Source organism: Phocoena sinus, chromosome 19 (assembly GCF_008692025.1).
Source record: "Phocoena sinus isolate mPhoSin1 chromosome 19, mPhoSin1.pri, whole genome shotgun sequence".
Lineage (NCBI taxonomy): Eukaryota > Metazoa > Chordata > Mammalia > Artiodactyla > Phocoenidae > Phocoena > Phocoena sinus.
Window position 1 is genome coordinate 9932249 of NC_045781.1, and position 22313 is coordinate 9954561.

Genomic DNA, 22313 nt, shown 5'->3' on the forward strand with positions numbered 1-22313 from the left:
TGTCCCACGTGTAGATACTTGTACATTTTAATTTGGAGGGGCAATGTCTATTTCCCAATGATTCCAGACTTGCACTGGAAAATGTAACTACTGAAAGTTTGTGTTGATAAAAATATACATATCTTGTTCCCGGGAAGGTTCAGGGTCCCAGAAAGTTTCCGGGTTTGTCAAAGCATCAAAAATATGAAATGAGGGAATTCTCTGGTGGTCCAGTGGTTAGGACTCCGAGGTTTCACTCCTGAGGGCCCAGGTTCAATCCTTGGTTGGGGAACTAAGATCCCACAAGCCATGCAGCATTGTCAAAAGAAAGAAAGAAAGAAAGAAAGAAAGAAATGATAGTGATGATTCACGGGTTCGAGCCCTGGTCCAGGAAGATCCCACATGCTGCAGAGCAACTAAGCCCGTGCGCCACAACTACTGAAGCCCGCGAGCCTAGAGCCCGCGCTCCGCAACAAAGAGAAGCCACCACAGTGAGAAGCCCACGCACTGCGACGGAGAGTAGCCCCCGCTCACCGCAACTAGAGAAAGCCCGCGTGCAGAACAAAGAGCCAACGCAGCCAAAAATTTAAAAAAATTAAAAAAAAAGAGAACTTTTGGGGGAAGAGAATGTAAGTGTAGAGCAAAGGATACATACTGATGTTGAGTGCTCAAAGGGGTGGATGGTCATGGGCTTTTTGGAGGGAGGGTTGACTAGCATGTGCATCCCCTTCCCACATTCAAAAGAATCCCTGCCATCCGAAAGCCTGTTACCCTCTGTTGAAACCAGTAAGGACAAATGTTTCTTTCCTCCGTTTGCCTCCGTTGTAGCTCAGGTGACCTAAGTTTGGCGAATCCCGCTATACTTTGGAATCATGTGCTACAATGCCAAATAAACAAAGCCTGGCTAATCTATTACTGCTGTGGCAGCTGGGGCAGACTCTACTTTCCAAAGATGGCCGTGACAATAGCTCTCATCCCACACACTCTTTTTTTTTTTTTTTAAATTAATTAATTATTTTTAGTTTTGGCTGCGTTGGGTCTTTGTTGCTGCGTGCGGGCTTTTCTCTAGCTGCGGGGAGCGGGCTTCTCACTGCTGTGGCTTCTCTTTGTCGCGGAGCACGGGCTCTAGGCGCGCGGGCTTCAGTAGTTGTGGCACGCAGACTCAGTAGTTGTGGCTCGCGGGCTCTAGAGCTCAGGCTCAGTAGTTGTGGCGCACGGGCTTTGTTGCTCCGCAGCATGTGGGATCTTCCCGGACCAGGGCTTGAACCTGTGTCCCCTGCAATGGCAGGCGGATTCCCAACCGTTGCGCCACCAGGGACGCCCCCCACACACTTGTGTACAACCTGATCTTGACACTCTTTCCACTGAGAGATGGGGGTCTACGTCCCCTCCTCTTAAATCTGTGCAGTTTTGTGACTTGCATGTAACCATTAGAATGCGGCACGAAGTGACGCTCCATGACTCCCGAGGTTGGGTAGAAAAAGCCATGTGGCTTCTGCCTGCATCACTGGAATACTTTCTGTGAAGGCTTCCGCCACCATATAAGCAGTCTGACTACCCTGAGGCAGCCATGCTGTGGGGAAGCGCAAACTAGCAAGCGTGGAGACCACGTGGAGAGAGGTCTGAGACTGCTGAGGGATGCCTGTCCAGCCCCCAGCTGCCCTGCTGCAAGCGCCACTTGATTGCACCCTGAGCCAGAACCCCCCCAAATCCTGAGCCCTTCCCCCAATCAGTGCAACCATGATTACTGTTCACCAGTAAGTTTCAGTGTGATTTGTTCCACGTAACAGCTAGCAGACACAGTCTGTTTCTGGGGCAGCAGAGGCAGAGAGATGACCAAGGTCCAGTGGTCACTGGGGCACCAGTGTATCCTCATCAGACGGGTTCTGTGGTGTGATCGTGGCTGGGCTCTGGTTGGAGGCCAGCTGCTCGTCGTGTTCTTGATCACTTTCCAATCCTGGCTCTCTAATCACTCCTGGGAATCTGAGTGATCCCGAGTCCTCTCAAATCAATTCCCTCCCTGCCCCAGAGGTTTCTGTTGCTTGGAACTAAATCCATGACGCATGCGTCCATGCTCTGTTGACACTGAAATACCTTTTTCTCATCTTTTTCAGACTCAGCTTAGACATTCCCTCTTCCCGGAAGCCCTCCCTGACCTCCCAGGCTGGGTCAGCTGTCTGCTCCAGGCTCCTGCAGCCCCCGGGGCTGCCCTCGTCCCAGCTTTGCCCACTCTGTGTCACCACGGTCTGGGGACAGTTCTGTCTCCCCCACCAGACTGTGAGCCCCAGGAGGGCTGTGATTACTGCCACATGCCCAGCATTGCCCGGCCTGGGACTGGGCACAGGGCAGGGGCTCAGGGGATGCCAGATGGTTCAAACTTAGGCAGAGGGATGCTTGGGTCCCTTCAGGAGACACTTCCACTGCTCCTCCGGAAGAAGTTTCCCAAGTGGTATGGAGGAAAGAGAGAGGGATGAGAATGAATTGTGGGAAGACCGGGTGTATAAATAACTCTCAAGGAAATGTGGGGTCTTTTTGCCTTGGATAACTGGGTTTGGGTCCGGGAATTTGTTTTTTTCCATGCTGGGGAAAGGGAGTTGAATGCCTGATTCTCTGAGAACTTGGGACTCTGGACTCCTAAGTCCTGAGGGCAGGACTCCTGGGTCTGAGAGGGGAGGGGTCTGGGAGTCTAGACTCCTGGATCCGGAGGAGCTGGGTTTCCCACTCTCAGCTCTGGGAACCCCAGACACTAGGGTTAAGCAGGTGGGGCTCAGACCCCAGGGACTGCCGTTCCCGACACCAAGCCGCCCCCTGGTGGCCCCTACGCTCCTTCTCCACAAACCAGAGGACAGACCCGGCTTGGCAGTTTATTTCCACTTCCCAAACCCCTTCCAGCCCCTGGGACTCCCTTTCGCAGCACATCTTGGTGCCCTGTGAGGTGGAAAGAGCGGTGGGTTAGGTAGTATCACATCCAGGTTGGGTGGGGCAGGCAGGGTCAGGCTGAGGGAGGGAACCTGGACGATGCGGGGCCCTCACCTGGCATCCAGGCCTTCGTGGGTCCCTCAGGGGCAGATGGAGGGGAGACTTTCCCTTTAGGAGTTTCTGCAATAGGGAGAATTTAAGGGGGGAATGTCAATTTCCTAGGACCAGTGTTTCCCTTCCTCCCCCACCTTCTCCTCCCTCAGACCCAGGAGTCCTGGACCCCAGCTGCCCTCTCCACTTACCCTCTGGTGCCCTCCCTGGCCTGGGGGCTGGAGGTGATTTCCAATGAGGCTGAGGCCTCAGTCCAAAATCTTGGCAAGGTTAGAGGGGCTCGAAGTCTGGGGAGCGCCAGAGGTGCCTGGAGGGGAGGAGATTAAGAAATTTTGTGGATGAGCTGCAGCTGTCAGGCCCGGACAGGGATAACCCAGTGATGGCGGGGATGGGGGGTGGGAGGGGGGGCGGGCAGTATGGCAGGGTCTTGCCCTAGTCCATGCTGTTTTTTCCCCCCCAACACCTCTGGCTTGCTTAGAACAAACTTTTGTTTGTCTATCCATCCATTCATCCACCCATTTGTCCACCCATCTGACCAACCATTCGACCATCCATCCATCCATGTACCCATCCATCCACCCATTCATTCCCTCTTCTATCCCCCCCCATCCATCCATCTGTCCGTCTGTCCATCCATCCATCCACCCATTCATTCATTCATTCATTCATTCCTCCCACAAATTTCCCGAGCAGCTACAGTGTGTCCGGCACTGTTCTGGGCTCTGAAGAGCCAGCCAGGAACCAGACAGACTAAAGTCTCTGTCCTCATGGAGCCAACAGTCTACTAAGCAAGAGGCTTAACGTGAGTCATCGGTGCATGAACAAGGAAGCATCCCCGAGTGTTAGGTGTCCTTCAGAGAACTGAAATAGCGGAGGGGGAGAGTGCGGGCTGATCAGACATGAGGGTGGCTGGGGAAGGCCTCCTGGAGGAGGGGAAAATTGAACAGAAGCCTCAGTGCAAGAAAGATGTGGGCAGAAGCGCTGCAGTGGGTGGTGGGCTTGCTGGCTCCTTAGAAGAACAGCAGGGGGTCCATTGTTGCTGGAAAGGAGTTAAAGGGGCGGTAGGAGGTCAGATCCCCGGGCCTTATGGGCTGATGGAGAGGATGTTGGCTTTAATTCTTGGAGTCCTGGGGTCTTGGGGGCTTCCAAGAGGTGAGGGAGGGGATCTGATTCAGGTTACAAATGCCCAATCTTGCCGATTTCATCACAACTCCCGGGGCCCATGCCACGCTTGTCCTTATTCTCCACATGGAGACACTGAGGATGGGAGAGGTCCCCCGTGGCCACAGCGAGGTGCCTGGGTCCCCTTGAATGACGGTGTCAACCCCTAGAGGGGGATTTCTCTGCTGGAGAACAGCACCGTGAGGGAGCATGTCTAGCTGGGGTATTCATCCGGTGATGAATGGATGAATCCCCTCATGGCAGGGACTGGCATCACGCTCATTTCACAGACAAGGAAATTAAGGATGAATTCTGGAGTCTGGAGCCAGGGGCCTGGGTTCCAGTCCTGCCTGACTCTCGCCTTTGAGCTGGGTGACCTTCAGCTCTTGGAGCCTCAGTGTACCCCTCTGTATAATAGGGATCATGATAGCATCTACCTTGCCAGGTTGTCATGGCAACAAAATATAGCAGGAGTTACACACGCGTGTTAGCTCTTCTCATTATGACAGTCACCTTGCTGGGAAGTAGCACACCCGAGGCTCTCTTCCGCCTCGTTTTGAAAAATGACGGAATTGGAGTTGACTGGAATTTGAATCAGGCCGGGTTTGGGAAAGAGGAAAAGGTCTGCCAGGCGGAGGGCACAGCCTCGGCATAGGTGTGACCCTCTGGCCAGAGGTGCCTGTCATCCTCCGTCCCCCTTCATTGTCCTCAGAGGCCGAGTGCCTCTGAATGTTTCCATTTGTTTCTGGCTGCAGGTTGGGATCTGTTTTTAGCTTCCCTGGCTGGTGTCACCGCCCCTGCCCGCCCTCCCAGCTGGCTCTCTTGTTTGCTGTGGTCGAATAATGTTCCCAGACTTCCTGAGCTGTTTGTTTGAAGACTGCCCAGTATCGATTGGATCTGGTGTGTACTCAGCCTGAGATGTTAACAGAGACCTCCCCGCCCCCTGCACCGCAGGAAGCCAGGGGCTCGGAAGCCAGGGGGATGGGGGGAAGAAAAAAAGCAAGGCCAGGGCTCACTTAGAAAATAAGCAGATGATTTTGGGGGTTTTTAAGGTTTCTCCTCTTTCAGGCTGTGTGTTTGGGCAGGTGCAGTCACCTCTCTGAGCTTTTTTCTTCTGGAAAATGAGGAGAGGAACATTTTTGACTTCAAAGGGTTGTTGGGAAGACTCATTCCATTGATTCATTCAACACCTATTTATTGAGCACCTACTATGTGTCAGGCACGATTCACATAACAGAGAATAAGGCAAAGTCCTAACCTTCAGGAAGGTGACAACCTGCTAACGGTGACAGAAAACAATAGACCATACACTCTGCCAGCCAGTGCAAAGGACTGAGAGAATGCAGCTGGGCAGGGGCTTGGAGGGACAGGGGCGCTGTTTTCAATAGGGTGGTCAGTGAAGGCCTCCCTGAGAGGATGAGATGAGAAAGTGAGCCTGCGGAAAAGAGATACAGGCAGAGAGAACAGCTCGTGCAAAGACCCTGGGGTAGGGCACACCTGGGATGCTGGAAGGAGAGCCAGAAAGCCAACGAGGGGGGATGAATAAGGGAGAGAAGAGAAGAAGCCATAGAGGTGTGGATGCCAGATGGCACCTCGTAAATGGGTGCAGAGAACAAGTGCCTGGCCCGTACCCCTGAGCACCTGGTCAGACTGGGGACCCCAGCGATGAATGGGACCCAAGTTGCCCACCTCAGACCAGTGCCTGACTCACCACCTTCAGCTGGTATTTGCTTCTCGGACTCTCGGGGGGCAGATCCAGGCGAGGGGGCAGGGGAAGAGTTGAGGGGGTCACCTAAGGGAGACAGAGGGTGGGGAGGGGGTTATGAGCTACCATTTTCTTCTCACCTACATGTCCCCCTGCCTGGAGGCCCACCACTCGGGCACTTTCTAGGCTTTGGAGGTAGAATGGAGAATGAGACAAAAGTTCTACCCTCAAGAGGGTTATACTAGAGAAAGCCATAGTCCCAGACCCTAAGGGATGCAAAAGTCCATGCCCCTGGGACCCCCGAATCCTGTCACCAGCCCCCTCCTCCCTCAGACCCTAGGGATTCCAGCTCCAGCTCCCGCCTGGCCCTACCTACCTGCTGCAGCCCCCCTTCGTTGCCATTGCTGTCCTCTGAGTCCTCAGCAGCGGCGCTGGCTTTGAGCTCATGGATAATCACAGCCTCTTGGCCCTTGATCTTGCAGCGGCAGAAGGGGCAGGTCTGGCTGTCTGAGCGCTGGGGGAGTGGGGAGGGAAAGGATCAGGGTCTCCCTGTTCCCCACCAGGTCCCCTGGGACTACTGGGGCCTTTATCCCCAACAGAGTGATGTGGGGAGGACAGACAGAGGGAGGGAGATGGAGACAGAGAGGAGAAATTATGAAGAGAGAAAAATGGAGAGACATGCAGGGCAGAAAGGAGGGGCTGGACCAGAGCCCGAGAGAGCCGCGGTGCTGTGTAGGTCTCAGCTGTACAATAGTGATGCTATGGGCTAGGAATGCCCGAGACACTCAGCTGGGCCATATGTATTCACTGTGGGAGTCCCACAGACACCCCCCCGTCACCACCACTGGGGCCAGTGTTATGGCTGGGCCAGCCCTTTGGTTCTTTTTTTTTGCGGTACTCGGGCCTCTCACTGTTGTGGCCTCTCCCGTTGCGGAGCACAGGCTCCGGACGCGCAGGCTCAGCGGCCGTGGCTCATGGGGCCCAGCCGCTCCACGGCGTGTGGGATCCTCCCGGACCGGGGCACGAACCCGCGTCCCCTGCATCGGCAGGCGGACTCTCAACCACTGCGCCACCAGGGAAGCCCGCCCTTCAGTTCTTATTATGACTGCAGGGCGCATCTCAGCATCAACCATCAGGGGACTTTGAAGAACAAGATTTATTACTCACAGGTCCTGGAGGGTACGGGAGGTTGCAGGTAGAGGGAAGGGAGAGAGGCAGGGAGGGAGGCGGACCTGGAGCTCTGCTTTTATTAGGGGCCAAATGGGGTGCCTAGGGTTTCTGGGGTTCATTATTTGTTGGCAAATTTAAAGCAGAAGAGCGAGAATCAGGGTATGGGAAGAGAGAAGCAGGACCACTCCAGTGCTCAGTTACTTAGGGCTTTCTTTCTAAAGGGAAACTTCAAGGGTCGGGGTGGCTAGTTCCTTATCTAGTTGTTTTGTTAGTCCCTGTGTCAGGGAGATGGATGTCTTTGTTATGATAAGCTCCGCAATCAAAAGCTTAAGGTCTAACACTTACATCACAATGGAAAACTTAGTATCAGGCACCCATACTCCACAGGGGTTCCCTTTACCCAGGGGCCTGGATCCTCCCTTGGGAGGTCACTACCACCAGCCCCATTCCCCTGAGAAGGCAGCTAAGGCTCAGAGAGGTAAAGCCACTGACCCCAGATCACCCAGAGAGGGAATGCTACGGGCTAGGAATGCCTTGGCCATATTTATTGTGGTCAGTCCCACAGACACGTCCCTCCCACATCAGGGCCAGTGTAGCATCTTCCACTAATAATGTAACTGGAGAAGGAGAAGCAGAGGTGACAGATGCAGTAAGTGAGACAGAGGCATAAATGGAGCAAGTTTCTCCTCTCCCTGGGCCTCAGTTTCCCCATGTGATCGACGAGGCATGTGGGCGATCCTCTAGGGTCTTTTACTATAGGGAGGCGGGGACCGGGCGGGAAGGCAGGGCAGGGTCGGACCCACCTGCCAGGCAGCCAGGCAGCGGCTACAGAGCAGGTGCCCGCACGGCTCCACCTTCACGTCCTTGTTGCTCTCGGCACAGATTTTGCAGAGCTCAAACGTGGAGTCCATGGCCCAGTACAGCTGCAGCTGCTCCTGGCGGGCAAGATGGGGATGACGACGACGAGTGGTGATATCAGCCATGGAGATGCAAGTCAGACACCAGGAAATAAGTCCCAAACCTCTGCACCAGCCCTGAAGCCTCCCCTAAGTTCAAGGCCGCGTGTCCCAGTGCCTCCTACATGTGCTTTTGTTATGGGACTTGTTCTCTGGGGGTGGTCTACGCTCAGGGCTGCCAGATTCAGCCAATAAACATACAGGATGCCCCGTTAAACTTGATTTTCAGATAAACAATGAATACATTTTGAGGTCTAAGTGCGTCCCGAATATTGCACGGGATACGCTTATACTCAAACTTTTGTTTGTCATGTCTCCCCTCACCCATGGGATGGCTGGAAGACTAAAATCTGACACAGGGGCTGCCTCTAGTGAGTGCGCAAAGTGCGTTAGCTGCTCTGATGATCTCAGCGGTATCATTTCCTGGTTTTATTCCCATGAAAAGCCCCGGGGAAGAGGCAGGGGGAGCTGCGTTTTCCAGAGGAGGAACAGACAGGCTCAGAGAGGCCAAGTGATGTACCCCAGCTCACGCGGCCTCCAAGCCAGTGCAAAACCCCAAGCCCTCTGCGAGTCCAGGGCCTGACTCATGGGAGGGGATCCCTGAGCCATGGCGCAGTGGATGGAGGCGATGGGCGGTGAGCCGGGGAGGGAGGCCGGGCTTGAGCCTCACCTCCGACACGTGGACATGCTGATGGGGTTTCATCTGGCAGAGTTCGGTCAGGTCCGGGTTGTGGTTCTTCCCATCTGGGTAGAGGTAGCTGGGGGAAGGGAAGAGGGGGTACCGAGGGGCCCTCCAGCACCCCTCACCCCGCCCTGGAACATCTGCCCCAAATACATAGCTGGCCTGGGGATATTTTCCCTCCCTTCTCCTGAAATTGGGATTTTGTAGGGCAAGCTGTGCCCTCTCAGGCCCCCAGGGTAGGGCTGTGTCCCCTCAGACCCCCATAGAAGGACAGACTAAGTGACTCCAGCTCTGGAAACTCCAGATGCATGAGAACTAGGAAACATCAAACCTCAGGCCCAGACCTCCCAGAACTTTACCCGTCCTACAGTCTTCAGGTCCCAGCATAATAGCATCTTAGTCACAGATTGCGGGAGTGACCAGATCCTAGAGTCTTCGGCCCACAGGGCTGGGAGGACCCCCCCTAGTCCGTCTACACTATTCTCACTTCACAGAGGGTGACCGGGGCTCAGCGTGGGACAGGCAATGCCCGAGGCCACAGGGTGAGGCCTGGAGGGATGCAGAACCAGGGTTGTGGGCCAGGTCTGAGAGCCTGGCTCCAGGTCAGCCCACAAGAAGGCTCTGCACACCATGGGTCTCCCGTCCAGGTCATAACTGCAGCCCCAGATCAACTCGGGGCCACAGGTTCCCCAAGGCCGGTGGCTCTGCCTGGCCAGCCAGGTAGAGCAGTGCAGGCACCCCGGCCTGGGCCCTGGTGCGGCTTCCCACAAACACACTGCGTGACCTGAGCTGGGCAACTCTACCTCTCTGGCCTCAGTTTTCTCTTCTGTGAAATGGACATAATTGTGCCTAAGGCAAAGATGGGTGGCAAGGATTAAGTAAGACAGTGCTCAGAAAACAAGCAGGACTTGCCCCCACACATAAGTACCCAGTGAGAGGGGAAGTGCTAGGATCAATGTGAGACCCAGAAAACTGTCTTGCTGTGTGGTAGAAAGAGCTTGGGGTCGCCTGCCCCCTCTCTCTTGATTTTCCCGTCTCTAAAATTGTGTGTGTGTGTGTGTGTGTGTGTGCGCGTGTGTGTGTGTGTGTGTACATAGGGTAGGGGGGTTAAACCAGACGGTATTCACACTTGTTTTAACTCTGGGAATCCTCCACTGAAATCTGACCTGGAACTTAGTACTTTCTTTATTCGTCAGGTATGAGCTCTGAGCCTGGCTGCCTGGCTTCAAATCCCAGTTCATTAGCTCAGAAGCTAATGTGTGACCTGGACAAGTGTCTCTGTCTCTCTGTGCCACAGTGTCCTCAGTTATCAGATAGAGATATGATAGTATATGTCTGGGTATATGTACACATATATATACGTACACACACACACACACACACACAATGGATTTTCATTACTCGCAGACTCTGTAATTTGCAGACTTGCCTACTTGCTAAAATGTATATGGAACCTCAAAATCAATACTCCCTGCGGCACTTTCACAGTCATTCATGACCAGGCCCGCTCCCAGCTGAGGATGAACAAAGCAGCATTTGGCCTTTTCCTTTCATTTCTCATACTGTAAACGTGTCCTTTTTACAGTCTATTTGGTGCCCCATTTTCCGCATTTTAATGCTTTTTCTCCGTGACTTGGCTGGCTTAAATGCCCCCCAAGCAGAGTGCTGAAGTGCTGTCTCATGTCCTAAGCACAGGAAGGCCGTGATGTACATTAGGGAGAAAATACGTGTGGGAGATGAGCTTTGTTCAGGTGAGTTACTGTGCTGCGGGCCGTGAGTTCAATGTGAACGTATCGATGATATATCAATGTATTAAATTAGGTGTCCTTAAACAGAAATACACATAAAGGTTATTATGTAGTGACTGGTTGACAAAAATGTGACCAGAATCTTGCAGGAACCTACAGCTGTATTTCCCCTAGGAGCAACGGCTCAGGAGTCACTAATTCAGTGTTGGCTGCGATTTTGTAGAACAGAACTACCACAAATAATGAGAAATAATGAGAATCAACTGCATATCTGTCTGTCTGTCTGTCCGTCCGTCCGTCCATCCATCCATCTACCTAGCTACCTAACTACCTACCTATCTAATGTATGTATCCATCCATTCTTTCTTTCTCTCTCTCTCTCTCTATCTACCTACCTATCTATCTATCTGTCTATCATCATCCATGTATCTATCCATCATCTATCTCATAGTGTAACATATAGATATGACCGCTAGCTAAGGAGGCTCTGGTTAAATGTCCAGGGTGAGACTTGGGAACCTCACCTACCAATTTTTCCCCTCCCGTCCTACCCAAGGCAGATTCCGAAAGAGGGGCCCTGGGGCAGCCAAGATTACAGATTGAAAACCCCAGTCTAGCTTTTTGCCCAGTTCTCCTTCTGCTCTAACAGTCTAAATTCTAGAATAGGATACGGATATCTAGAAGCAAAAGCCCTTGAGTGCAAGTCCAAGGAAGGGGACCACTGGGATTGTGCCCAACTCCCACACACTCCTCGGAGAGCTGCTACTAGCCCAACAGGGCAGCTTTGTGGGAACTAGAAAAGGTGCCCTTTCCTCTGGACCCTTGTCTGCCACCTGCTGGCACACTGTAGTACTGCAAATTTATGTTGTCTACTCTGTGAACCCTGTGCCCTCAGGCGTGGTGATCTTGGGCAGTGCTCTACATGCATGACCTTTCGAAGCGCATTCTGTTGACACCCTCCGCCTGCTAGGATGGTGACTCACAAGCCTTCCTTTTGTCCTTCCAGGAGTGCCTGGAACAGAGGTTTGTTGAGAGGGATGGTCTGCAGGATGTTGCCATCTGAGCTCACGAATCCGATGGCCCACTGCCCCGGGCGAGTGCAGCTGGGCCGGAAGACGTAGCTGGAGGAAGAGGTAGGAAGGGATGGGGTGAGGGAGCGGTCACTGCTGTCCTTTCTAGAACTCGCCGGCCCTTCACCCTATCGGGGATCCAGGTCTCTAAGTCCTTGCTCCCTTATAAACTTCTAGGCAGTGAGGTGCTAGACCCTTGGCTGCCACTATAGGGAATGTCTGCTGTGTTCACCTGCTTGGCTCCTCCTCCACCTTCACTGGGGTTTAGACAAAGCTGATTCTGGCTTGGCCAACCAGTCCTTTTCAGGACCCTGGCCAGAGTGATGGGAGTCAGCCTTGGGACTTTTGCTGGAAGTATTAGGAGTAAGGCACTCCATTTCTATAGGGTTGATAAGCTGGTAGGGTGTAAAGCTGGGGCTTCTACAAACCATTTGCCACCATGAGGAAAGACTGTGGTTGAGAATGAGGCTAACAAAGAGGAAAGCAGGGGGAGAACAGGAACTGATTTCTGACAATAGCACTTGAGCACCTGGATCCAGCTGTGCCTGAAACCCAAACCTGGTCTTTTCAGTTATGGGCATTAATCCATTTCTTTTTCTTTCCCTTTACACCAGTTTGAAGTACAACTGGAAGAGTGCTAATACATACCATCTTGGGGGTCCTGCACCTCAGCCCTGCAAAGACGTAAGGATCTGACACCCGATTCCCTTAACTTCCAGGGAGCTCAGTCCCTCAATTTTTAGCCCTCTAGAGGGATCCAACAGCTCAGAACTCCTGGCCTGAAATACTTTAAGGACTCAGGTGTCTGGTTTCCCAGAAGGTGGGAGGTCATATTTAAAATATTTAACAGATGGTACTGCATAGGCTCTAACCTATCAGAAACAAATCTTATCCTGGGGCAGGGTCTTCAGGCCCCCTTGCCAGACCAGGTATTGTCCCTTTAGCTGCTGGATCTTGGGCAGGTCTAGGTGGTCCCGGGAGAACCTAGGTCGTAGGGGGCACTCAGCATCCTATCTCTGAGTTCTCGACTCTCTGGGGTCCCATGTACTGCGGCCCTTCGGTTCTTACTTTCTGCAGGATGTCTAGGCCATCCAGACACCCCAGCCTAGGACCCAGACCCCTGCACCCTTGGCAGCCTTCTCCTCGAGTCCTGGCCCTTTTACCTGCCTGGCTTGTCTCTGTAGGTCTGCAGACGTGCTCGGACCTCATCGTAAGTGAGGAAGGCCATGTAGCCTGGGTGGTTGACGGCCAGGAGCTGCCAGTTCTTGAGGAGCGTTGGCCATGGCTAAGGTGGGGCAGTGCTTGGGTCAGGGAGTGTCCGCTGAGGAAGCAGCCCACACCCCTAGTGTCTCCCAGAGTCCAAGAACCCAGACGCCTCCCTCACTCCCGAAGATACTCCCTCAGGAATATATTTGACACAGAAGATTCCAGACCCTTCCTTCTCCAGAACCCAGGAATCCGGCCCCCATCCGCCTCCTCCCTCAGACCCACAAGCCCAAGTCCCCAGCCCCTCCTCCCCCAGGACCCAAGCGTCTGGGCTTCAGGCACTGGCCTTGCCTGACCTGGAAGAGCCTGGTGAAGATGTCAAACTCGAACATGGACACGTGGCCGCTGCAGGTGAGGTCGATAGTGGAGCGCAAGGCCAGGGTGGTGCAGCCAGGCTCCACGGGGTGGCAGAGGCACAGAAGCGGCTCAAACTCAGCCCAGGGCAGCACACACCTAGGTGCAAGGGCGTGGGGGGAGGGGACTGTAGGCGGAGCCTCTGGGAAGCTAGAATGGGAGCACTTCTGGGAAGGAGGCAACAAGGGGCCTGGGTCCTGGGTCTGAGGGGGGAGGGGCCGGGGGCCTGGATCCTGGGTCTGAGGGGGTTGGGGCTGGGGGCCTGGATCCTGGGTCTGAGGGAGGAGGGACGGGGGCCTGGATCCTGGGTCTGAGGGAGGAGGGACCGGGGGCCTGGATCCTGGGTCTGAGGGGGGAGGGACCGGGGGCCTGGATCCTGGGTCTGAGGGGGGAGGGACCGGGGGCCTGGATCCTGGGTCTGAGGGGAGAGGGGGGTCTGGATCCTGGGTCTGAGGGGAGAGGTGGGCCTGGATCCTGGGTCTGAGGGAGGAGGGACCGGGGGCCTGGATCCTGGGTCTGAGGGGAGAGGGGGGTCTGGATCCTGGGTCTGAGGGGAGAGGTGGGCCTGGATCCTGGGTCTGAGGGGGGAGGGGGGCCTGGACTCTTGGGTCTGAGGGGGGAGGGGCCGGGGGCCTGGACTCCTGGGTCTGAGGGGGGAGGGGCCGGGGGCCTGGACACCTGGGTCCGTGGGCGGGGGCAGGATGGGGTCCCAGGGGCGGGTGCTCACTCACCGGGCTCCGCAATGGTCTCTCCAGAAAGTGTGGGCCGGGACCTCGGTGAGCTGGTACGTGTGTCCACAGTATTTGCCCTCAGGGAAGAGTGCGCCCAGCTCCGCGCACATGTGGCTGAAGATGAGGGTCAGCTTGGCCAGCTGTCGCCTGCGAGGTTGGGCTCTGAGGACCTGGACTTGACCTTGGGGCCCCCACGGACACCTCCACCCTCTGGCCAGAACACGCACAGGGGTGAGGCCCCCAGAATCTGTCTAAGGTGTCAGTGCAGGATAAAAGTAGATTCCAAGACCGGCTGTTGCAGTGCTGATGCCTCCCCACTCAGAACCTCAGTGTCCCTGTCTGTGAAGGAAAGGGAGGTACCACCTAATATCCAAGGCATCCTCCGGCAAATAAATCCCAGCCTCTGCCTGAAGCCTTGCCTAGCTGGACGTGGGGACCACTAGGGCTGGGGCCATTTAGGGCGGCCTGAGTTCGGAGACTCCCTGTTGTTTTTAGCAGCACTGGGTGGTGGACCCCTGTGCTTCCTCCTGCTGGCTGCCTCCCTGAGGGGCCGTTCAGGACGTGGCGAGCAGTAGAGGGTAGCTCCGACACGTAGTTGTGTGATTTTTGGCAAGTTCCTTTTTCCCTCCCCTGCTAAGCCTCAGTTTCCTCAACTGTGAAATGGGCATAAATACTGGGTAAGTACAGCCTCTGCTTCACAGGGGGAGCTATGAGGATTCTTACCCATCTTACGAGCACCTAAAATGTCAAGCACAGCCTAGTATACAGTCGGCACTCAGGGCATGTTAATTACTATTACTGTTCTTATTATTTTATATAAATAACCTCCAGGTCTGTAGGATTCCTGATGCCTTATTTTTTTGGCTGCATCGGGTCTTGGTTGTGGCACACGGGATCTTCATCGCAGCGCGCAGACTTCTCTCTAGCTGTGGCGCGCGAGCTCCAGAGCACGTGGGCTTAGTTGCAACATGGCATGTGGGATTCCTAGTCCCCTGACCAGGGATCAAACCCGTGTCCCCTGCATTGGAAGGTGGATTCTTAACCACTGTACCGCCAGGGAAGTACCCCTGATGCCTTTTATAGGGCCACCCTTGACAGTTTCTAAGCACCCTCCCTTCCCAGAGTCTGTAATATAGTCACTATTCACATGTGACTGGTCCAAGTTGAGATGTACTCTAAATGTGAAATACACACTACATTTCAGAAACTTAGCGCAAAAGGAAAAAAATAAAAAAGAATGTGAACGATCTCATTAATCATCACCTTATATTGATCATAAGTTGAGATATATTGGATATAGTGAGTTAAAGAAAATGTTACTAAAATTTATTTCACCTGTCTAAAAAAACTTTTTGTAATATGTCTACTAGAAAATGAAAAATTACATATGTGGCTTGTATTAGATTTTAGTGGAAAGTCCTGGTCTAGAATCTCCGTCAAAGAGTTGCTAGGACCCTCAACTCTAGAAAATCCACTGAGATACTCACTGAGCCAAGCTTCCCAGTTTCCAGAACCTACTGCATCTAGAACAGTGGTTCTCAGTGGAGTTATACCACCATTCTAAGGAGCTTCTAGACATTTACTTGAGGCTGGATTGTGGGGACAATCCCCTCCAGTTAGATTTACCCACACCCCACTCAATTTTCCAATGTCCCATCAGACATCTGTGAAGGTGGAAAATCCGTTTATAATGATCTGACCTTAGAACCCAGTTCAGTTTCACATAAGCATTTTTTATGGCCACGCCCCGCAGCTTGTGGGATCTTAGTTCTCAGACCAGGGATTGAACCTGCCCTCCTTGCAGTGAAAGCTTGGAGTCCTAACCACTGGACCGCCAGGGTATTCCCTACATAAGCATTTTTTGCACTTTGAAAATTGATTTTGAATTTTACAGAAATTCTCTATCCTATGTATCCAGGGAAGTCTGTTTGATTCAGCAACAGTGATTCTTCCCTCCAAGTGCAAGTGTCTGACTCGTCAATTCTACCTTCCAGAATAATTGTAACTATGCCTTGGCATTTTCATTTGAAATATAGATAATTTCATTATGAAGAACATTCCTTTTATCTCCTCCTTATAATACATTTTGGGCATTATAGTGGGTTATTTTAAAGAATTATGAATAGGTAGGTTATTTACCCTATGTATTTCATTTCAGGATGGATTTAAAGAAACACTACAAAATATATGCTCTAAAAAAGGGGCGTGGGGGCCTGTTGGGACTGAGAACCGCTGTTCCAAACCTTGTTCTGGGCTCTAGGCCTCAAACCTCTGCCCCTGTCACTCAGCAGTCCTTTCCCCAGAATTCAGAACTGGAGCCGCCAACCTGCAGACAAGCAGGTCCTGAGCTAGCTCTTCCTCAGGAACTAAAGAGGCTCTGGGAGTCCCCCAGGCGGGGGCGGTGATGGGCGCTTAAAGAGTACTTTGTCTAGCGATCCGCATGCAGGAAGCTCCCTGGGGTCTCCACATTCCAGGATGTGTGTCTAAATCCTCTGGGAGAGCAGCCCGCTTCTTAGCCAAGAAAGAGGGGGAAATGCGGAGCTCAGTGCCCAGGTGCCCAAGGAAGGAAAAGCCTGGGTGGCCCAGTTTTCCATGTTCCTTCAGGGAGAAGGGCTTGGGACCGGGACCCCTGGGTCCGAGGGAGGAGGGAACTGGGAGCATGACCTGGGACCCACTCGCGAGCTCACCTTTGTCCTGGCGCAAGGGCTCACCTGAGTCTGGAGCCCTCCCGGAAGAGCTCGTCGTTGGCAGTCTTCCGGCCCCGGGGTGGCAGCAGTGCCGCCACCTGCCTGCTCTTGGCCTCCAGGTTAGCGAGATAGACCACGAGAAAGTCCATCGCACCACCGGGACCCTCGGGGCCGCCTCCGCCGCCCGCCTGCCGGGCGTGCGCCACCTCGCGCAGCAGCTGCGCGGTGCGGGGCAGCAGGTCCCGCAGCGAGGGGGGACTCGAGGCGAGCCGGGGGTCCCCGCATTGCTCTTCCAGGCGCTGCAGCAGCCTCACCGCCCGACCGAACGCTCTAGATTCTCTCCACTGCCGTCCCCGCAGGGCCGCCGCAGCCATGAGTTCCTCCGATGCCGGAGGAGGTGAGCGAGTGGCTGGGAGAGGCGCGGCCCCGCCCAGCCCGAGGTGGGGGCGGGACGGGGCGGGCCAGGAGAACCCGGGAGGGGACTGCAGGTACCTGTGTGTCCAAAGGGGGCGGGGGCTGGGGACTCTGGCAACTGGGTTCCTTAGAGATGGGGTTCAAACGTCTGATCCCCAAAGAAAAGCCGGATGGGGTGGCTTTGGTGGGTGGCGATAGGACTTCCTGAATGGGTGGGAATCGCAGGTAAGATGCCTGGGCCCCTTCTGGGAAGGGCTGAGGACTGGGTCCCAAGACAGCAGTGGAGGAGGGGTTGGGGGAAACCTAGGACTTTTGTTGGGGGCGAGAGTGGGGCTGGGAGTTTAGCTACCCAGACCCTGAAGGGGATGGGGTTGGAACGTGGCTTTCCTGGGTCGTGGCTCAAAGTTTGGGTCATGGGTCGTGGCATGGGATTAAAGGTCAGAGAGCTGAACTTTCTAGGAGGAAATGTTAGGGAAATATTGTGATCCTTCTGTCCCTGAAAAGGAACACAGCGTGCCCAGACCCGTGGGTCCCCTAAGAGCAGGAGTTGGGAGAAGGATGTCTGAGGGAGCAGGAATTTGGTGACATAATTCCTGGGTCCCCACAGCAGGGGCCTGCGAAAAATCGGGCTGGAGTTGAGACACCCAGATTTCCAAAGGAGGTGGGGGCTTCTGGGTCCTCAGGGGATGAGGCGGGAAAATGGGGTTCATGAATGCTGAGGCCCAGGCGCGGCTGCTCAGCGCAGGGCTGGAGAGACGTGGTTCTCTCCCCAACCTGCGCCACCTGTAGCATCTCCCCAGCCAGGGCTGTGCGTTGGGCGGCCACGGCGCGGGGGCGTTGTGGGCCGGACCGTCCCTCCGCCCCCAAGGCATCCAGGCCACGCCCCTGGGCGTCCTGGCCACGCCCCGGCCAGGAGACTGGCCAAGTTCTGATTACAAATATGCACATACCTAGAGAATTTCCAATCAGAGAATAATAGTAATAGCTAACTTTTATTAAACATTCACTCTCTGTCGGTCCTTGTGCGTCAGGCTTTACATTTTCTCACTGAATTCTCAAAAACTCTTTGAGGTAGGAGGGGGAGAGGGATGAGGATGAGAGATGAGGCTCCCATTGCACCCCACCCTCCTCCTCAGCCCCCATCCCCCATCTCTCAGAACCCGAGAATCCTTAACTTGTGGAATCTTCAAATTTACGTCTCAGACGAAGCGAAGACCCGGGCTTTGCCGTCAGGATGGAGGGGTCTGCCTCCCAGCTCCTTGCCTTCCTGCATCCTCTGAGCCTCAGTTTCCACCTCCGCGAAACAGGATGAAAACCCACTGGCCTGGCAAAAATTCAAAGTTTTGATTATACCAAGTGTTGACCAGGAGCTGATGGAAGTGTAAACGGACAAATTAGGTCGGAGAATAATAACTTGACTGGATCCATCAAAGCCTTGGCAGGGCAAGGCCATTGCCAGCTACCTCCTTCAGAGCCGTGGCTTGTAAACACTTTTGCTCACACTGGGACGTTATACACCTGAAACAAACAAGTTTCACAGGGCAATCCTTACCCCGACTATGTGCATGCGCTCTCGTATCTTCTATTCAATTTAATTTAATTTCATCAAAGGGAAAATTGTGTTTGCAACCCACGAAATTGATTTCACAACCCACTAATGGATCTTGTTGGGCAGGTTGTAAAATACTGCCCTAAGAAACTCCAAGAGACGTGTTCAGGGATGTTAATTGCAGCCTTGTCGGAAATGGAGAAAACTGGAAACAGGGCAAGTGTCCATCATCAGAAGCAATGAATACATTGTGGTATCCGTTCACAAAGGACTCCCACAGAGCAGTTCAAGTGAATGAACTGGACACACATTCTAACAACCTGACTCGTAAAAACGTAATGATGAGTGTACTGTGTTGAACCGTACCCCTCCCCCACTTGTGTCCACTGGAACCTATGAATGTGACCTTACTTGGAAATAGTTTTTTTTTAATTTTTTAAAAAATTAATTTATTTTTGGCTGTGTTGGGTCTCCGTTGCTGTGAGCAGGCTTTCTCTAGGTGTGGCAAGCGAAGCTACTCTTCCTTGAAGTGCGTAGGCTTTTCACTGCTGTGGCTTCTCTTGTTGCAGAGCACCGGCTTCTCATTGTGGTGGCTTTTGTTTGTTGCGGAGCACCGGCTCTAGGCGCGCGGGCTTCAGTAGTTTTGGCACGCGGGCTCAGCAGTTGTGGCTCGGGGGCTCTAGAGCGCAGGCTCAGTAGTTGTGGCGTACGGGATTTGTTGCCCCGCAGCATGTGGGATCTTCCCCGACCAGGGCTCGAACCCGTGTCCCCTACATTGGCAGGAGGATTCTTAACCACTGCGCCACCAGGGAAGCCCAGAAATAGCGTTTTTGTAGGTGTAACCGAGTTAAGATGAGGTCATACTGAATTAGGGTGGTCCCTAAATCCAATATGACTGGAAATTTGGACACAGACACAAGTACACCCACAGGGAGAAAGCCATGTGACGACAGAGGCAGAGATTGGAGTGATGCATTTATAAGCCAAGGATTGCTGGGAAACACCAGAAGCTAGGAAGCGGCGAGGAAGTACCCTCCCCTGGAGCCTTCAGAGAGAGCATAGCCCAGCCAGCACATTGGTTTGGGGCTCCTAGTCCCCAGAATTTTGAAAGAATAAATTTGTTGTTGTTGTTTTTTTGGCGGTACGCGGGCCTTTCACTGCTGTGGTCTCTCCTGTTGCAGAGCACAGGCTCCGGACGCGCAGGCTCAGCGGCCATGGCTCACAGGCCCAGCTGCTCCGCGGCATGTGGGATCTTCCCGGACCGGGGCACGAACCCGTGTCCCCTGCATCGGCAGGCGGACTCCCAACCACTGCGCCACCAGGGAAGCCCAAATTTGTTGTTTTAAGCCGCTGAGTTTGTGGTCCTTTGTTACAGCAGCAACAGGAAATTAATACAATAAGTTAAAAAAAAAAAAAAAAAAAGCAAGTGCAGAAGGATTAGTACAACACAATGTTGTTTATACCAGGTAAGGAAACCTGCAAAGGGAATTCCCTAGCGGTCCAGTGGTTAGGACTCCGTGTGCTCACTGCCGAGGACCCGGGTTCAATCCCTGGTCAGGGAACTAAGCTCCCACAAGCTGCACGGCGTGGCCAAAAAATAAAGCAAAGAAAAGAAAACCTGCAAAACCAATGCTCTATATTATTGGGGGGTGCATCGTATGTGATAATAGTATGAAACCATGAGTGGTAATGTTGAGCATTAAATGCAGGACATGTCGAAGGAAAAAGATGGACTCTGAGGATACAATGGGACTACGATATCGTTAACGCTTTAATTAAAAAAAACTGTGCCAAATATGGCAAACTGGTTAAGAGTTCATATAGTTGCAAAGTGGATACAAAAGCAGTGGATGAAGGCTTCCCTGGAGGCGCAGTGGTTAAGAATCCGCCTGCCAGTGCAGGGGACACGGGTTCGAGCCCTGGTCCGGGAAGATCCCACATGCCGCGGAGCAGCTAAGCCCGTGCGCCACAACTACTGAGCCTGCGCTCCAGAACCCACGCTCTGCAAGAAGAGAAGCCACCGCAATGAGAAGCCCGCGCACCGCAAAGAAGAGTAGCCCGCGCTCGCTGCAACTAGAGAAAGCCCGCCCGCAGCAAAGAAGACCCAACACAGCCAAAAATAAGTAAATAAAATAAATAAATTTATTTTAAAAAATCAGTGGATGATAAGAAAAGATACTGAAAAATCACTATCAGTTAGGGAAATGAAAATCCAAACCACAAGGACATCCCACTTCACACCTGCCAGGAAGGCTATAATCAAAGACAGACAATAATAAGTACTGGAGAGGCTGTGGAGAAACTGGAACTCTCAGACAGTGCTGGTGGGGATGTAAAATGGTGCAGCTGCTTTGGAAAACGGTTTGGTAGTTCCTCAAAATGTTAAACATAGAGTCATTGTATGATCCTGGAATTCCATGCCTATGTATATATATCACAGAGAACTAAAAACATATATCCACACAAAGATTTGTGGAAACCACTTAAATGCCCGTCAAATGACAATGGATAAATGGGTAAATTAAACGCAGTATTCCCATATAATGGAATATTATTTGGCCATTAAAAGGAGTGAAATATTGATACAGGCTACAACGTGGATGAACCTCAAAAGCTTTATGCTAAAGTAAAAGAAGCCAGTCACGAAAGACCACATATTGTACGACTCAATTTATATAAAATGTCCAGAAGAGGCAAACCTATAGAGACAGGAAGAATATTAGGGATTGCCTAGAGCTGAAGGAAGGGGGTTAGGGGGAAATAGGGAGTGACTACTAACGGGCAGGGGGTTTCTTTTGGGGATGAAGAAATGTTTTAAAATTGATTGTGGTGACGATTTCACAACTCTCTGAATTCACCAAAACCACTGAATTGTACACTTTAAATAGTTGAATTGTAGGCTATATACATTATGTTTAGTAAAACTGTTTCTAAAAAGTGGAGGCCGGACCCCAGGGTAGCCACAAGAGGGCGCACTAAGCACAGATTTACCTCCTCCCTTGGGAACTGAGTTTCTCAGGCCCTGCCCACACCTTTGAGAATCTGGCCACGCCCCAAGGTTCTGACCACACCCCAGGATATGGCCTGTCATTCATCCAGGCCACGCCTCTGAAACTTTGCCCACACCCCCAAGACCCTGGCCACACCCCAAAGCCCATGTCATACCCCAAAGCAGAGTCTGAAGCAGCGAATTCACACTCCCAACTCCCCAAGCTCTGACCACAGATGCATGCACAGACTTAAATCCTCTTAGAAACACAGAGCCTTAAAACAATGACTTTCAATTTGCAAGCGTTCTTTTCTTTCTTGAAATCATTTTAAACTTACAGAAAAGTTGCAAGAATAGGACAAAGGTTTCTTGTATACCCTTTGCCCAGACTCATCAATTGTTAACAATTTGTCAATTTGCTTTATTATTTGCTCTCCCCCTCCCTCGAACCATTTGAGTTAAGTTTCAGGCATTCTACCTCTTTGCTCCTAAACACTCCGATGTGTATCTCCACGTACAAGAACATTCTCTTACACAGTTACAGTACGGTTATCAAAAGCAGGACAGTTAACAGTGATACAATACTAGCATGTAACACTGCAGCCTATATTCAAATCGCCACTTGTCCCCAAATTATCCTCATAGCAAACCATTTTTTCCAGTCCAGGATCCAATCTGAGATCATGTGTTGCATTTGGGTTGTTTTTTTTTTTTTTTAATTTCGTTTATTTATTTTTGGCTACGTTGGGTCTTCGTTGCTGAGCGCGGGCTTCTCTTTGTGGTAGCTTCTCTTGTTTCAGAGCACGGGCTCTAGGCGCGTGG

At 52.7% G+C, this 22313-nt stretch overlaps 1 protein-coding gene across 1 annotated transcript; it reads right to left on the bottom strand.

The window, feature by feature from the left end:
• Positions 1-2829: 2829 nt before the first annotated feature.
• CBLC (Cbl proto-oncogene C) lies at positions 2830-16925 on the bottom strand. The gene is made up of 12 exons (XM_032613607.1): positions 16564-16925; positions 13853-13999; positions 13064-13220; positions 12665-12786; positions 11415-11552; positions 8672-8759; positions 7849-7980; positions 6252-6389; positions 5882-5962; positions 3201-3316; positions 3013-3078; positions 2830-2907 (listed from the first exon to the last, which is right to left on the bottom strand). The coding sequence occupies exons 1-11, from the start codon at positions 16911-16913 to the stop codon at positions 3069-3071; spliced, it is 1479 nt and encodes a 492-aa protein (XP_032469498.1). The 5' UTR covers positions 16914-16925; the 3' UTR covers positions 2830-2907; positions 3013-3068.
• Between the last annotated feature and the right edge of the window lie 5388 nt (positions 16926-22313).

Excerpts from the sequence above, each read along its gene's own strand:
- CBLC (XM_032613607.1), bottom strand. The coding sequence starts at position 16,913 with ATGGCTGCGGCGGCCCTGCGGGGACGGCAGTGGAGAGAATCTAGAGCG. Across the intron at positions 14,000-16,563 it reads CGGGAGGGCTCCAGACTCAG|GCGACAGCTGGCCAAGCTGA; the intron begins GTGAGCCCTTGC and ends CCAACCTCGCAG. Across the intron at positions 8,760-11,414 it reads GAAGGACAAAAGGAAGGCTT|CTACCTCTACCCAGATGGGA; the intron begins GTGAGTCACCAT and ends CCCTTCCCCCAG.